Below are 18,076 nucleotides of genomic sequence, written 5' to 3'. Positions count from 1 at the left end.
CCAGCCACTGGTTGATGCTCGCCCAGCTAGTAACACTAGCCCATCCATTGGTACAGGTATGGAATTTCCTCCTAGAAATTCGCCCAGCTAGTACCACTCGCCCAACCATTGGCCTATGTTCGCACAGCTAGTACACTCGTCCAGCCACTGGTCCAGGACTAGAATTTCCTAACTTGGAAATTCGCCCAGCGAGTATTACTTGCTCAGCGAGTCTGCAAATTTGCATAATTCTGCAGATCAGTGTTCTGCATAATTATGCAGATCAACTTATTCGCCCAGCGAGTAAGCAAATCTACACAATTCTACAGAAGTTGATTTAAGCAAAATTATACCTATTCAACCAATCCATACAACCCCAAAACCTCTACAGAGACCATTCGAGTATCACACATTAATTCTATCAACATAATCACACAAATTGCATCCAATTGCATCTATAACATATAGTTATTCTCAAACATCAGATAAAACCTAAGTATTTATCATTTTCAAACATCACAACCCAGTCCATATATCAAACACATCAGTCAATTATAGAATAATCATGTAATAACATTTCTAATAGATTTGTGAGACATGATAAATATTAGCTTCCCTTACCTGAGATACTATACAGACAGTTCACAGAGAGTCCAAATACACCTCACAACCCGACAGAGTCCCCAATTCTCCCTAAGAACAACAAGAACATGATCAGAGTGCATCAATAGAACCACTGATCAGTGGAAAAACATAAGGAGAACTCAGAAAGTACATGCGGTCTAGAATGATCCGCATGCAATGAGATTTAGACAAAAACAGAGAAAAGAGCAGAAAATCAACTTACTCTGTTTGAGAAATTGATCGGACAGAAATGTAGGGCGTGTTACAGGGATCCCCCTAGCGGTCTCTGATCGTTGAACAAATGATTACAGGAGTCAGAAACTTAGAGAGAAGGTAGAAAGGATTTTAGAAACAGTTCTTAGAGAGATAAGGTGTTTATAACTAATGAAACTCGTTTATTAGATTTCTATTTATATTTAAGATTTTTAATAATAAAATAATCGAGTTCCATTATTTTAAACACTTACTCATTCTAAACTACTATTTTCTCTGTCCTCACATTCTCCCCGACAACAAAATTTTCGACCTCGAAAATTAGACTTACCAGGAAATAGATAAGGATATGACTTCATCATATCCTCCTCCAACTCCCAAGTGGAATCACCTGTCCTACGATCCTAGACAACCTTGACTAAGTTGATGGTCTTTCCTCTGTGATGTTTCGTCTGACTGCCATCTAAGCTAATTGATTGCACTTCCACTAAAAGGTCTTCTTTAACTTGTACATCATCCACCTCTAGAACATGTGAACCATCAGGTGCATACTTCCTCAATTGAGATACATGGAATACCGGATGTAAATTAACCAACTGAGGGGGCATTGCAATCTCATAAGCTATTGGCCCCACTCGATTTAGAATCTGATAAGGACCAATATACTTAGGAGAGAGTTTCCTTGAAAAAATCGCTCTCCCCACTCCAGTGGTTGGGGTCTCCTTCAGGAAAACATGATCCCCTGTTGAAAACTCTAACGGTCTCCTCCTTTGGTCGGCATAAGACTTCTGCCTACTTTGTGAAGTCTTCATCCTTTCTTGAATTAATTTTACTTTTTCTGTGGTCTGCTGTAGTAACTCAGGTCCCACCAAAACTCCTCTCCATCTTGATACCAACATAGAGGAGTTCTGCATCGTCTACCATATAAAGCTTCATACGGTGCCATTCTGATACTGGCTTGATAATTGTTGTTGTAGATGAATTCAACCAAAGGTAACACTTCATCCCATCCACCTAGATGATCTAATACACAGGTTCTCAACAAATCTTCTAGAGACTGAATTGTCCTCTCCGTTTGTCCGTCTGTTTGAGGATGATAAGCAGAACTCATCCTCAAGCTGCTACCCATAGCTCCTTGCAACGATTGCCAAAATCTAGAAGTAAATCGAGGATCTCTATCTGACACAATACTTGAAGGCACACCATGTAACCTAACAATTTCTTTTAGATACAGTTGTGCCAAATTGGCCATAGACATTCTCAATTTAATTGCCAGAAAATGAGCACTTTTAGTTAAATGTTCGACTATCACCCAAATAGCATCATGACCTCTCACTGTTCTTGGAAAATGAGTAACAAAATCCATTGAGATGCTATCCCATTTCCAAACAGGTATCTCCAGCTGTTGTAATAATCCTCTAGGTCGTTGATGTTCTACTTTTGCCTTCTGACAAGTCAAACAAGATGCAACAAATTGTGCCACGTCCCTCTTCATACCAGACCATCAAAAAGATTCCTTGAGATCTTGATACATTTTAGTCATGCCTAGATGCATACTAAAACGACTCTTATGCCCTTCCTCTAAGACCATCTTCTTTAACTTAACATCATCAAGTATACACACTCTGCCTTTGAAGCGTAAAATTCCATCAAAGCCCCTCTGAAAGTCCTTATCCTGCTTTGTACCCAACAAACTCATTGTTTTTTGCAAACTTACATCATTGGCTTGTTTAACTTTCATCAGACTCAAGAAATCACTAGATATAGTTAGGCTACTACATCTAATGAAATCAATCTCAAACTCTGTTTGTAGTTTTAAGTCTCTGAATTCTTCCACTAATTCAAGCTCATTTATCATCATGTGAGATATATGCGTTGTCTTCCTACTAAGAGCGTCTGCCACAACGTTGGCTTTACCTGGATGATATAGTAACTCAAAATCATAGTCCTTCAGAAATTCTATCCACCTCCTTTCCCTCATATTTAACTCTTTCTGATCGAACAAATATTTTAAACTTTTATGATCACTGAATACCTGAAACTGTGCCCCATAAAGGCAGTGTCTCCAAATCTTCAAGGCAAAAACTACCGCTACTAACTCCAAATCATGAGTAGGGTAATTCTTCTGTGCACCTTGAGTTGTCTTGAAGCATAAGCTACCACTTTCTTTTCTTGCATCAACACACTACCTAACCCTTGATAGGATGCGTCACAATAAACCTCAAAGGATTTACTTGTGTCAGGGATTACAAGCACTGGGGCACTGGTAAACCTTTTCTTAAGTTCTTGAAAACTCTCCTCACATTTATATGTCCAAGCAAAAGGCTGATCCTTGCGAGTAAGGTGTGTTAGAGGTGCTACTATTTTAGAAAATCCCTCAATGAATCTTTTATAGTAACCAGCTAATCCCACAAAACTTGTAATTTTTTTTACCGACTTTGGTCGTTCCCACTGTAGCACGACATCCACTTTAGTTGGGTCCACTAATATTCCTAGAGAAGATATCACATGGCCCAAAAACTGAACCTCTCGCATCCAAAACTCACACTTTGATAGTTTAGCATACAACTTTTCCTCCATCAAAATCCCAAGTACTGTTCTTAAGTATTGAACATGATCTTCATGAGTTTTGGAGTAGATAAGGATGTCATCTATAAAAACAACGACAAACTTATCAAGAAACGGTCTGAAAATTTTGTTCATATAGTCCATGAATAAGGCAGGAGCATTAGTCACACCAAAAGGCATAACTACGTACTCATAATGCCCATATCTAGACCTAAAGGCTGTCTTCTGTACATCCTCAGCCTTGACCAGAATCTGATGATATCCTGACCGCAAATCAATTTTTGAAAACACCACAACTCCGTTCAACTGATCCATAAGGTCATCAATTCTGGGCAGATGGTATTTATTCTTGATGGTCAACTTGTTTAGTTGTCTGTAGTCTACACATAATCTGGAGCTTCCGTCCTTCTTCTTTACAAGCAACACCGGTGCTCCCCAAGGTGACACACTAGGTCGGATAAATTACTTTTCTAACAATTCCTTTATTTGTTTCTTAACCTCTACTAATTCAGCTGGAGCCATTCTGTATGGAGCTATTGATACTGGTCCTGCTCCAGGCACTAGATCAATTGAGAACTCCACTTCTCTTTGAGGAGGTAGTCCTGGCACTTCATCAGGAAATACGTCCTCAAACTCTCTCACCACAAAGATGTCAATGCTTTTATCATCTTTCTCAACATTTACATGAGTCAAGATAACAAAGCATCGAGAACCCTCTCTGATTTCCTTTAACACCTACTGAGAAGACAACAACTCTGACTCTTCAGAGTTAGGAAACAATAGCTTTTTCTTACTGCAATCAATAAGAATGTGATTGGCAGCCAACCAATCCATCCTTAAGATCACATCCAAACTCTGTAGCGGCAAACAAATGAGATTGACTTTGAACTGACGCCCCTCTACATTCACTAGGCATCTGGCGCACAACATTGACGTCTTTACTAAACCTGAAGCTGGAGTTGACACTATAAGATCATACTGTAACTCTTTCACAGGCAGACATAACTCTTTAACACAACCCTCAGACACAAAAGAATGTGTTGCTCCCAAGTCAAATAGAACACTCAAGCTTTTACCAGCTATCAAACAACTACCGATAATAAGATTACCTGAAGCAGATGCTTTTGTTCCAGACATTGCATAAACCCTCCCTACAGCTTGGGGTCTGTCATCTCTATTCCTCTATTGTGCAGGCTGTTGGGATTGACTCACTACCCTTCTAGCGGAAGGGCAATCTTTGGCAAAGTGCCCCTCTACTATACATGAATGGCATTTTCCACCCTTTCCCAGCCTTGGATAGTTACTCTTTAAATGAGGTCCTCCACATGCAAAACAATACACTCAACCTTGTTGAAACTGTTGTTGAGAAGAACCCCCTCTAAACCCTTGAGGTTGAGGTCTAGAGTAAGGTTTTCTCCTTTCCTCAAGTCTAACTCTGAACCTAGATGGTCCTCCTACTCTATGTGGTTGTTGTCTTTGTTGGACTTCTACTTCTGCTTTGAGCGTCTCCATAACTCTTGTTTTCTCTACTAAGGTACGGAAATCCTTAATAGATAGGGGTGCCACCATTAACTTAATGTCACCTCTAAGGCCATTTTCAAACTTCCGGCATCTCCATTCTTCGTCAACAGTTATGATATGGAAACGTCCCAGATGTTTAAATTTTTCTGTATATTTTGCCACGGACATGTTTCCCTGTACCAATTGGAGAAATTCAACTTCCTTAGCATACTGGATACTATCTGGGAAATATTCTGTCAGGAAACACTTTTTGAACACATCCCAAGACACTTCCTCTCTTTTCTCTTCCAACATCATCTTCATACTCGCCCACCAATGCTCGGCTTCACCGGTGAGCATATAAACAATATAAGCCAACCTGTTTTCTGCAGGGCATCTCTTAGCTTCAAACACCCTTTCCATATCCTTCATCCATTGATCAGCTTCGTCAGGACTGACTTTTCCATTAAACTTGGTGGGATGGTGTTGCAGAAAATCCTCCAAACTCCATTCTCTGATCTGAGGAGGTAGGAATTGTGAAGGGCCAGCTGACGTTCTGTTTGCTTCAAGCTGGGAGAGAGCATCAAGATGTCTTTGCTGAGTTGCCTCTGCGGCTGCCCGAGCTGTTTCCATTTGCCGCAAGGACAGATTGTGTTGCTCCACCATTGAGGCATGTTGTTGTTGCATAGCTGCTGCCATAGCTTCTATTGCCCGCACAAGATCGGGCAAATCCGAAGTTGGTGGGGCTGGAGGTGGCCTATTTGCCATAACTTTTCTGTTTACATAAAGAACAACCATCAGCTTAACCTGCAAACACTACTATATCTAAAAAAAACAACGCTTAGAGGAAGCTAAGCATACCCAACCTACAGATCCTAAAGGAACTACAACTCTGATACCAAAAATGTAACATCCCGTTTAACAGTCTAAACCATCAAACAAAACATTGCATATCTGATAGTTCAAAGCATAGAACCCAAAATATAAACAGTATGTTACAGTTATCCCACAAAAACTAGATAAACTGCTATACAATTTATATACACAACTTGCACTAGAGTTTTCAAAAGAGAAAACACAAGTCTAAGCCAAAAACACTAGAATTTCCATAGAACTCTACTGTGCAGCATCTCCTCCTCTTCCCTGCACGGGGCTAGTTGCATGCTCTTCAACTGCTCACACCAATCAGGCGATCATGGCAAGAAATAACAGACACCAGAAAGAAAAGATACAAAAGAAGGGTAAGCTAATGATTTAAAAAGAGAACTTAAATCAATTTTGTAGTTAATAACATACAAAAAGCACAAATAATCAATTAGTTTCACACAAATTAATAATCTAAGACCCAATTAATCCGGATTCATGCATTGAAGTTGGATTCAGGCAGTTGTGCACTTGTAGTGGCATCTCATGCTCTGTAGAGCGACAAATACAGAGTAAAACTCTACCACATACAAGGTTAGTCCGTTAACACCTATGATCAAGGAAAAACCCTTAGGCTAGGACCTCCTGCTCCTCTCACCACATACCCCATTCCTCTCTACTTGAGAATTTGAATGGTTATTAGAGCGTCAGGATAACTGCCAAGACAATCCCTACCTCAATGCATACACTACCACAAACATTGCTAATCCTCCTTGGGTTAGCATCAACCAATCTCAACTCAGTATCATATAGACAATCTCATATCATATACTCATCATTCATAATAATTAAAAAGCTTCCATAACTACAAAAATATCATTCAAATCACTCAAGAATGCAAGTTCCAATTTCGTACTTACTCGCCCAGCTAGTATCACTCGCCCAGCTAGTATCACTCGTCCAGCCACTGGCTGATGCTCGCCCAGCTAGTAACACTAGCCCAGCCATTGGTACAGGTATGGAATTTCCTCCTAGAAATTCGCCCAGCTAGTACCACTCGTCCAGCCATTGGCCTATGCTCGCACAGCTAGTACACTCGTCCAACCACTGGTCCAGGACTGAAATTTCCTAACTTGGAAATTCGCCCAACGAGTATTACTCGCCCAGCGAGTCTGCAAATCTGCATAATTCTACAGATCAGTGTTCTGCATAATTATGCAGATCAACTTATTCGCCCAGCGAGTAAGCAAATCTACACAATTCTACAGAAGTTGATTTAAGCAAAATTATACCTATTCAACCAATCCATACAACCCCAAAACCTCTACAGAGACCATTCGAGTATCACACATTAATTCTATCAACATAATCACACAAATTGCATCCAATTGCACCTATAGCATATAGTTATTCTCAAACATCAGATAAAACCTAAGTATTTATCATTTTCAAACATCACAACCCAGTCCATATATTAAACACATCAGTCAATTATAGAATAATCATGTAATAACATTTCTAATAGATTTGTGAGACATGATAAATATTAGCTTCCCTTACCTGAGATACTATATAGACAGTTCACAGAGAGTCCAAATACACCTCACAACCCCGACAGAGTCCCCAATTCTCCCTAAGAACAACAAGAACATGATCAGAGTGCATCAATAAAACCATTGATCAGTGGAAAAACATAAGGAGAACTCAGAAGGCACATGCGGTCTAGAATGATCCGCATGCAATGAGATTTAGACAAAAACAGAGAAAAGAGCAGAAAATCAACTTACTCTGTTTGAGAAATTGATCGGACAGAAACGTAGGACGTGTTGCAGGGATCCCCCTAGCGGTCTCTGATCGTTAAACAAATGATTACAGGAGTCAGAAACTTAGAGAGAAGGCATAGAGAATTTTAGAAACAGTTCTTAGAGAAATAAAATGTTTATAACTAATGAAACTCATTTATTAGATTTCTATTTATATTTAAGATTTTTAATAATAAAATAATCGAATTCCATTATTTTAAACACTTACTCATTCTAAACTACTATTTTCTATGTCCTCACAATAATTAATCATTATCATAAAACTAAAGTAAGTAAATAGTATAAGGTAAAAGAATTATGATAATAAAAAAATATTAAATTGTAAAATAATAATATAATAAAATTATAAAAAATTATAAATTAAAGATTAGAAAATAGCTTTTAAGCTTATTAATTGAACTTTTTTTTGACATAAAGTTTTTTAATATACTTGTTAAATTTACTTTTATAAGTCAAATTATCCTTTAATCTAATGAAATAAACTTAAAATGAACCAACAAAATATTCATACCTTTGTTTAATTGTTTTTCTTTCTTTATCCCTCTTAAACAACCTATATTAATGTAAATATTAAATTAATTTGAAAGGAGAGGCACTTTGGTCAAAGTATTTTAAAGTAATACAATTTTCCGCTTTTGTCACAAATACTCACTCTCCCACATAACACCTTCTGTGATGTTCTATATAGTCGTCACTCACCTCCATTTCCTTTCCAAAAACAAATTCCATATTAATTTAAATTAGAATCCTTATATATTTTATCACACTTCCATAGTCAACACGCTTTTTTAATGCTAGTGACTCAAAGTTCTTATAAGAAAATTCATTTCTTTATCTGTTGTTTTTAAAATTGTAAAAAACATTTTTTTTTCAATTATATTTTATTTTTACTGCTAAGGTGACTTAAAAATCTAAATCTTACATAGAGAGAAAATTAAAAAGAATACAATAGACAATTTTATATTAAAAATAATAATATCACCGAGGAGAAACATCCCAATAAATGGTTTAATAAGGAAGCACGAAGATTTTGCTTACCCCACACGCTTTCTCTCCCACAAAATTCATCTTCCCGATCGTAACCCTCGAATACTACAATCCTATCATTGACCATGCAAACAAAAACAGCATATTCACAGAACAAAAACTCACAACAAGACAATGTTAAACAGTTGTTCATCCTAATGTTTTAATTCCTTAAATTAATACTTACGTTTAATTTCCTTCAATTAGTTTCGACAATATCAGTGCTATCCAATTCATTCCAGAACCCTCTTCAGAAATCCCCAAATGACGGTTACTGCTGAGGCGTATTATAATAAATAACCATTTATGAATAAATTATTATTTAATATAAATAGTAAAATATGTTTTTAATTTTTAAAATTTTATGTTATAACAGTTGAACTATCTTAGATTAAGAAAAGAAACTGAAGCATCTTAATAAGAGCATTAATGATGTCATAAATGAAAGACTTTCTAATTCCAAACACCAAAACTAAGCAACTGATAGAAAAGAAAATAAGAAAAAAACATAAAACATAAAATTATTTTGTTTTCTCAGTTCTTTTGGCATAAAATTAAACAAGAGACTATGATCCTCTAGAAGTCATCACCATCGTAACCAAGATCTTCCTCAACCTTCTCCGCCGCATCATCAGCAATCTTATTTTCCAGATACTCAGCACCCTCCACTAGCGCGACTCCACCTAGAACCCCAGCGACCGCACCCACAGCCAATCCCGCTCCCATTCCACCAAACTTACTCTTCTTTTTCTCCTCTTTAGGCGCGTACCCGTACGCGCTGCTCCCCTGCCCATACGATGCCGTTTGCGGAGGCGCATTATAACCATACCCACTCTGAGGTGGCGCACCATAACCCTGCTGTGGCACACCGTAGCCCTGCTGCGGTGCTGCACCGTAACCCTGTGTAGGCGCATTGTAAGGATACCCACTTGGCGGCGCCGCTGAATAATAGGCATCCTGTGGCGGAGGAGCACCGTAGGGAGGGTACCCATAGCCTTGCGGAGCAGGAGAATAATCCCTAACGCCGTAAGCCGGCGCTTGGTAACCACCGGGAGGAGGATAGTGCGGCTGCGGCTGTCTGATGGTCACGGTGACCTCGATCTTCCCTTGTGGTCTGCCGGATGGACGCTTCAGCATGAGACTGCGGCTCACGCGCTCACCCATTCCGGCGTCGCTGAGAATCTCGGAGAGCTTGAGCTTAGCCGAGCCGATGAGCGGCTTGGTGTCTTCTTCCTCTTTGACGGCGTGAACAACGTCGATGTAGAGCGTTTGATCTTCGAGGGGCTTTGGCGGTACCGGAATTACTAGAGTCTGATCCCAATTGGCCTCGGTGTCACCGTTCTCGTCCACATGCGTGGAGAGCTTGTTGCCGGGTTCCACCCAAACGACGACGTACGGACGGTTTTCACCGTTGCGCCAGTTCACGTTCTTCAACCCACGCGCCGATGAGATTTTCACTTCCACCTCGTAGCGAGAACCCATTTCTGACGTTGCAACTGTGAGTAATTTTGTTGACTCGTAGGTTTTGGTTCAGAAATACAAGAGACTAGTACGATTTTATAGGAGAGTTTGTTTGGGTTCTTTCGTTTTGCCACTGCTTTCCCATTTAATTACGACTTTGCCATCATGGGGGAAATTGACAAATGGAAAGGTTCTCTGTTTCGGGCATGGTTGGTGGGCGTATGTGCCAGAAAAAGGTATCTTGGATATGGAAAGAAACAAAGAAAAATACAAGTTTACTTTTAAATTAAGTTTCTGGAAATATATATAATTACAGTATTAGTTAATTTCTCTACTTTGTTTACTTTTTTTATTGGGATAAAGAATTTTGATGTAACATCTCGTGTTATAATTGTTTTATTAGTTAAAGAGTTTATAATTGAAACTATACAAAAATAACTATATAAATATAATTTATGTATTTTAGTAAAATATAAGTCTTATTTAAAAGAACATGGAATATTCTATAATGAAAAAAATCATACATAAATAATTTTCACTAGAACTAATTTATTACTGCAATCTTTCACTTATAACGTAAGAAAATGCACGATCATAATAAAGACAAAATTCTAAATCAAAATAAGTTAGTATATTTAAAAATAAATAAATTTATAACATGATAAAATTCTAAATCAAAGTTAGTATATTCAAAAAATAAATTAATTTATACATAGGACAAATAATTAATATAAACAATCAGTTTCAAACAATTAATTCACTACACACCATTCTCTATATTATAAAATTTCTATCTCTGAGAAGATTTATGTAGTGAATTTGATCAAGATTATTTTTAGTCTGAATAAATTGTAAACCTAATCAGGACTTAAAAGTTAAGTCATTCATAATATCAATAATATTATACAAATAAATATAAATAAATATAAGATTTAAAGAATAATATTATCAAGGATTAACCCTAACACTTAAAAGATTAGGAGATGCAATTCAAATTTGTAGAACTCTTAATAGACGAGAAAAGACATAAAAATAAATGCCACAACAAATGAGTTTTGATAAACCTTTTGATAAACCTTGAAAATTATCACAATTAAGAAATACAAATTCTTGACAAAATAAAAATGATTCAAGAAAGAATCCTGACAAAGAATTTCTTTCACTTCAAATAATAAATTTTTAGATCTTTTATTTAAACTCAAACAATTAGACATTGTGTTTTCATTTCAAGCAAATAATAGTAACACCTAAGCCTCACATGTAATTACATCTTCATTAAATGAATCACCATCTTTTGCAAAGTTCTTTAGCCAATTTAGTTCTTGCTTTTGTCCTAGACCTTCATAAACCTTGTATTGGATATTGGTTTTTCCTTTGATCTTGAATATGGACTTCATGATTATAAAGAGTTTCAGCATTGTTAATGATTATATCTTCCTTTATTAGTTTAGTAAAGTCTATATAATCTCTTAGTTGAATCCTCATTTAATACACACTAATACAAAAGATTAAAAGACTTTCTTCCTTGAAAGTAATTCCACTTTTTAAATTGTAGAACATTTCCACTCATCAATATTTCCCAAAACCAACATAATCATTTCATTTTAAAAAAAAAAACACCTTTCTCGCTGAGCGACACTGTGGTTCGCCCAACAAGTGGATATTGGTAGAAAAATCTCTATAAATTCACCTAGAGAGGATTGTGTTTGCTCAACGAATAAAATCTCTAGGAATAATTTTCACAAAAAATTTCCATTGAGTTTTATCAAGCCCAGTAAGTGAAATGTCTTTGTTTTTTTGACTTTCATTCAAATATTCTCCCTTAACAAGAGGATCACTCGTCCAACAAGTGAGTCCTCCCTTCCCTCACTGAATTCACGAATTATGCGTTTGTTCAATGAGCGAGACACTAGCCTAGTAAATCTGCATAATTCATAATTCATAATTCATAATTCATATCAGATATATGAAGTTGTTCCATTGGCCTTAACAAGTATTTTTCTTCCTTCTCACGAGTCAAATAAGGTTATACAAGTTCAAACCAATTAAACCATATTCACATGTCCTTAAAACAAACTTCTCTTCAAACCCCAAAAACATATAATTTTTTCCTCAATCACCAATTTAACCATTTCACCAATTCACATCTATTAAATAAGCAAAATCATATCATATATAAAATTCAGTCACTCTAAATAAAAAAATTCACCAACAATTTCATTCAACAATGCATTCTAATTAAATATCTTACTTCTCTTAACTAAGTATGATCACAAAATCTCTTCTACACTTGTGTATCCCTAATCACATATGAAACAATATTTGCATAAGAAAAGCTTAAATTAATGATATAATCATACCCTAATAAACCTAATCGTACAAAGATTCATTTATAATTTTGAGTGGCACATGCAACCTCAAACTTCAAACTTCACACACGTAAGACCGAAACCAAAAAGCTCTAAAAAGAATAAAAAAAGAATGTACATTGTTCAACAAATTAATGAGATAGACACCTAAACCTTGTCGTAAGAATCTTATATTTTAATCTTCAAACAAGTGAATAAAACAACTTAAATTGTTTTTAAGAAATGAATTCGGTTTAACTGTTTTTTTATACTAAAATTTTGTAATTAATAAAATAATCAACAATTTATTATAAAAACTATTTCTCATCTATAGCATTTTTTACCGTCTTATATTTCACAAATTCAAAATTTTAATTACATATTATTTAATTGGTTTTAATTAATTTTTCATTTTTAAATGTATTTGAATAAAATAAAATAAAATATTATACATTTAAATTTCTTACATAACTTTATTTTTAAAAAAATATCAAATAAATAAATTATTTTCTTAACTTATCCATCTAAACACACTATTAATGTATTTTATAAATATTATTCAACAGCTCAAAAATAATTCATTCACGTAAGATTTATTGACTAATGTATTTGGTATATAATGCTATCAGACTCATACAAATTAAAAAGTTTAAAAATAATGAATAAATAATTAATAAATTTTAATCTTAAATTTAAGCATGTCATTATAGTTCTCAATATAAATTATTAATAAAATAATAAATACAAATATTTAATTATATTCCGTCTATAAACAATTCAATGCAATAATAAAAGAAAGAAAATTGGAATAGACCAAATTATATTAAAAGCTTAATTTTTCATAGGTTCGTTTTGTCACCCCACACTAAAATAATGTTAATTTTAATGTAACTTTCTTAATGAAAGTTATAAAAACCTCCGGTAATGAATACACCTATTAGAGGTCTTCTAAACTCCCGGTAAATTTTAGAGATTTAAAAAAAAAAAAAAAAAACTCCTGTAAAATTAAGGAGGTTTTTTTGGAAACCCCAAAATTTTATTTCCTACCCATTATTTCAAATTTCTTTTATTGTCATGCTATCTCTTCATCTCATTTTTTCTTTTTTCTCCCACCAAACACGTGAAGTAGCAGCTTCAATTTCTCAATCATGATTTTTATTTATTGCACCATCCTTTTGAATTTGTTGCATGATTTCTAATACATTTTCGCTCAAAGGTGAAATTCTTACTCGGTGATCGGAAATGTCGATTATTCTTGGTCGATCACTTTTTGAGTTGATCATCTTTGAATGAATGACATGATCGACCGATTACAAAATAAGAGTTACAGTAACATTTATCTAATGATAATCACAAATCAACTTATTAATATTGATTAAAGTATGATTGGACTGTGATTAGGTCAACAAAAAGGTAAAAAATCCATTACAACTATTATAAATAAAAGTCTAAAGTATGGTTGGTCACACACATGCATTACAACACTTAATACCTTCTTGATCAGTCACTTGTTAACTTTAGCATAGGAGTACCTTTACATGTATTCTCCGAAGAACGTGAACGATCGACAAGGCATACAACTTGAAGATTAGTCGGAGGAGAAGACGTCCAACAAATCTTAAAATACTAGCATCTTAGAAGACTAGCAAAGTAAATACTCGCTCTTTCTACCCAAAATAGATCTAATGAATCAATTCACACAATTCTATAGACTTTGAATATAATGATAATAACCGGGGAATTAAACTTGCATTCAATGGCAAAACAAATTCCAGAAAAAGAAAGTATTCAACCAATGACCAAGACCTTTTCTTGGTTCCCCAATGAAAAGAATGGTAACATCACGTCCAAACAATGCCTTGGGTGCTTCTTGTAGCAGCCATAATGGGCACAACTGATGTTTTTAAGTAAAAATAAACAAAACAATACAACATTTTTCTTTTTTTTTTTCTTTTTTAATCTAACGTCAACTAAACATATTCATAGAAATAATATTATTTAAACTATGGTCGTTAGTTGTTAGAGATATCGCAAGTAGAATATATAAATTTTATTTAAATCAAACATATAATCATTTATTAAAATTTGCGATGCATCAATACTCTAATTTAGGTCATGTATCTGTGTCCGACACATGACACATATCTGTATCAAATATTTTTTTATATTTATTAAAAAATATTTAATCTACAAGACAATAATAGTATCTTTTATGATGACAATAATTTATAATCTTTTATTTTAATAACATTTAATATATATAATTTTAACTTGAATTCACACAATATCAATCACATATTTATGATATTTAAAAAAGAAATATATACTTTTATATGCATATATCAAATTATATTATTTTCAAAGTAAACATTTTAACATCTCAAATACATATAATATCGTATCATATCATATCCTATGTAAATTTCGTAATTGTGTTTCATAACCTAAAACTAAAACTAACATCGTCATGAAATAATTATAAATAACATGATCACAAACATATCTATAGTAAAAGAAAAAAATGTTTGTTTCTGTTTCGAACAATACTTTAAACCATTATTCTTTGTATAATAATCGTGACAAACACGACAACTGAGGGAATACAAAAAGAGAGAAATATGCAAAGTGTACACGCATCAACCACGGTAAAACAAAAAAAGAAAGAAAAAAAAAGGTTTAGAACAAACAACCATTAATGAAAAAGAAGAAACATTTCCTCTACTTCTTTTTCTTTTCTTTTTTTCATATCCGTTAGGCGAAAAGTTATTATTCTCTAGAAATCATCTTCATCATATCCAAGATCATCCTCAACATTATCTGCCACGTCATCAGCAATCTTCTCCTCTAGAAAATCAACACCCTCCACCAGCGCGACTCCACCTAGAACCCCAGCCACCGCGCCCACAGCCAATCCTGTCCCCATCCCCCCAAACTTACTCTTCTCTTCCCGCGGCGCGTACTCACTCCCATGTCCATACGACGCCGTTTGAGGCTGTGCATACGACGTCGTTTGAATCGCAGAATGGTAATAACTATTATTATCCTGATGAGGGTACCCATAGCCCTGCGACACAGGGGAATAGTCCCTTACACCTAAAGGAGGCGCGTAATACGCATCCTGCGTACGATAGCCACCACTCGCCCTTATAACGACATTAACGTCCACATTCCCCTGGGGTCTTCCCGAAGGGCGCTTCAGTGAGAGAGTGCGGGGCACGCGCGCTCCAACTCCAACTTCTTCAAGAACTTCAACTAATTTGAGCCGAGCCGAGCCGATGATCGGCTCGATGTCCTCCTCGGAGCCGGCGTGAACCACGTCGACATGGAGCGTCAGATTCTCAAGAGGCTCAGGAGGAAGAGGAAAAACTAGGGTTTGGTCCCAAGTGGCTTCGGTGTCGCCGTCTTCGTCGACGCTGGTGGAGCACTTGTTCTTAGCGTCCACCCAAACGACGGCGTAAGGGCGGTTCGCGCCGTGGCGCCAGTTCACGTTTTTTAATCCACGCGCTGACTCGAGCTTCACTTGGAGTTCGTAGTGGGAAGCCATGAGAGTGGGTGAGTGAGTGGAATTGGAAAGTGGGAACGAGAGTTTGTGTATGTGTTGTGTGGGTTTTATAGGTAAGTGTTGGACGGAAAGTGTTTAGTGTTAACCCTTAAGTTTTAAGGCTAATAACACAATTGCCATTAAGTAAAGTTACCAAGGTTGATTCTTAAATTTAATTATATGTGTTAAATTAATTTATTTGCTCGTTTAAAATTTAAATAATTTTACTTTTGGTCATAGAATTTTAATATTAACGTTTTATGGTCGTGTAGTTTTAAAAGATTTGAATTGGATTTATGTCATAGCACCGTTAAAAATTTTGTTTGCAAGTTTTTTATATTTGTAAAATTGATCTAAAGCAAAATAAGTAATTCGGTGTTTTTTTTTTTTTTAGTTTTTCTAAATGCCCAAATTGCTTTAATAAAAAAAATAGTTTGTGTTTTATAATATTTTTACCATTTTATAATTTACTGTATTGACGTGTAATAATAGTAGTTAGATATTTATCACTATCATTACAAATAACAAAAGTAGCATGTCAACACTGAAAGCAACAAAATAACTGTTACACACAGAATGCATATATTTATCAAATGTTAACTGTCAAAACCATTAAAAGTAATCTTTCTGGTTGAGTCACCAAAAACTTATTTAAACTTTTAATATTTCTAACTAGAAAAATATATACTTTTAGTCTTTATATTTTTATTAAATATGGTTAATTTTTTCTTCACTTTTCCCTTTGATAAATTTGTTTGTCAAACTTTAGGAGATTTTGTGAAAGTTTTATGAAAGCAAAATGTTTAAAAACTCAGCAATTCAATTCATGCCGTACCACTATGTATAAAACTTAAATTAAATATTTGTATTGATTGAAATATTATACATATAATAATAATAATAATAATAACTAGGTATTAAAACAACATCCTAGAATCATATTCAGACACAATCTAAACGTAAAAAAAAAAAGAAATTGAAATTAGCATAAAAGAATTCTATTGTATACGTGTAACAATAACTTAAAAACATTAAATCATATGAACCTCTTGCTCAAAGATCTAAATAGTTAACTAACTGATCAATTGTTACAGGCGAATCAGGACATTCAGTTATTCAAAGAATTTTTATCGATATGACATGTTTAACCATTTTATTAGTGAAAATAGATTTTGAATCAATTAAATAACATTATTGAGGTATGATTAAACCGTGATTAGACTAGTGATAAGTAAAAGTTCATAGTAAGTACTATAAATAAAATGATAAAATGTCATGGTAAGGTAGTTGAGTTACATTACTATAACATTTGATATAGCTTATACTTAGACCAATATTGATTTAAGCTTCGAAATGCCCTCCACATATACATCCCAAGCATTTTGGACGAATAAAATGATACCTGATTGAGGAATGGAAGACTGAACACCCCGAATTGGAAGTGTCTGATCGGATCTACAGAAACATTTTGGCTTCCACCGTGAGACTCAAACTCACAACCACAAGTTTATGAGTGAAAGGTCGCACAATTTGTTATCATCAAGGAAGATTTATACAAAAGAGGGTTTTCGGTCCCTCTCTTGAAATGTATTTCCAAAGATGAGGTTGAATATGTTAGAATGAGTGTATATGCAGCCCTCACTCTGAATGGTGATCAATGTGGGCGTGTATTTTGAAAGCCGAGTACTTATGGCCGATGATGAGGGTCAATTGCTTTGAATTTATTAACAAATGCATCAAAGGCCAAGAATATGACAATGACTTACCTACAATACAAATTATAAAAAAGAGGTATAATTACTGATTGAGTTCCCTAATCGTTTGATTTAGTTTAATTTGGTCCCCTTATTATTGGTTGGTTCAATTTAGTACCCCCAATTGCTTAAAAGGGTTCAATTTGATCATCTCCGTTAAGTTGAAGTTAACACCATGTATGTACAGAGCACGTGTCGAGCCGTGAAATTTTTTATTTTTTTTCTAAAATTTTATAATCTGCCATGTGTCAAGTTACTGTTGCGTCATGTGACAATTTACAATCATGACACGTGACAGTGGTAATAATTGTTTTCAATTTAGTCATCTATTTGACTTTTTGGTTCAATTTAGTATCTTATTTTTTAAAAGGATCT

At 34.9% G+C, this 18,076-nt stretch overlaps 3 protein-coding genes across 3 annotated transcripts; all 3 read right to left on the bottom strand.

The window, feature by feature from the left end:
* Positions 1–1,645: 1,645 nt before the first annotated feature.
* LOC114180855 (uncharacterized protein K02A2.6-like) lies at positions 1,646–4,521 on the bottom strand. Its single transcript, XM_028067148.1, has 7 exons — positions 4,332–4,521; positions 4,211–4,239; positions 3,883–4,119; positions 3,006–3,690; positions 2,852–2,887; positions 2,405–2,733; positions 1,646–2,305 (listed from the first exon to the last, which is right to left on the bottom strand). The coding sequence occupies exons 1-7, from the start codon at positions 4,519–4,521 to the stop codon at positions 1,646–1,648; spliced, it is 2,166 nt and encodes a 721-aa protein (XP_027922949.1).
* A 4,506-nt stretch (positions 4,522–9,027) lies between these two features.
* Positions 9,028–10,123, bottom strand: LOC114180324 (protein SRC2-like). The gene has a single exon (XM_028066619.1). The coding sequence runs from the start codon at positions 10,077–10,079 to the stop codon at positions 9,174–9,176; it is 906 nt and encodes a 301-aa protein (XP_027922420.1). The 5' UTR covers positions 10,080–10,123; the 3' UTR covers positions 9,028–9,173.
* Positions 10,124–14,940: 4,817 nt separating this feature from the next.
* Positions 14,941–16,006, bottom strand: LOC114181317. The gene has a single exon (XM_028067738.1). It carries the CDS (start codon positions 15,948–15,950, stop codon positions 15,180–15,182), a length of 771 nt encoding a protein of 256 aa, XP_027923539.1. The 5' UTR covers positions 15,951–16,006; the 3' UTR covers positions 14,941–15,179.
* Positions 16,007–18,076: the final 2,070 nt, after the last annotated feature.

This window comes from Vigna unguiculata, chromosome 4, assembly GCF_004118075.2.
Source record: "Vigna unguiculata cultivar IT97K-499-35 chromosome 4, ASM411807v1, whole genome shotgun sequence".
Classification (NCBI taxonomy): Eukaryota; Viridiplantae; Streptophyta; class Magnoliopsida; order Fabales; family Fabaceae; genus Vigna; species Vigna unguiculata.
This window is presented reverse-complemented; position numbering and strand designations above follow the sequence as displayed.

What these genes read in the sequence shown, in the direction of transcription:
- LOC114180324 (XM_028066619.1), bottom strand. Translation starts at nt 10,079, where the DNA reads ATGGGTTCTCGCTACGAGGTGGAAGTGAAAATCTCATCGGCGCGTGGG.
- LOC114180855 (XM_028067148.1), bottom strand. Translation starts at nt 4,521, where the DNA reads ATGTCTGGAACAAAAGCATCTGCTTCAGGTAATCTTATTATCGGTAGT. An exon ending in CTCCAGCTGAATTAGTAGAG is followed by an intron (nt 3,691 to 3,882) that starts GTTAAGAAACAA and finishes CTTATGGATCAG; the next exon opens with TTGAACGGAGTTGTGGTGTT. An exon ending in ATGTTAAGTTAAAGAAGATG is followed by an intron (nt 2,306 to 2,404) that starts GTCTTAGAGGAA and finishes TCTGGTATGAAG; the next exon opens with AGGGACGTGGCACAATTTGT.
- LOC114181317 (XM_028067738.1), bottom strand. Translation starts at nt 15,950, where the DNA reads ATGGCTTCCCACTACGAACTCCAAGTGAAGCTCGAGTCAGCGCGTGGA.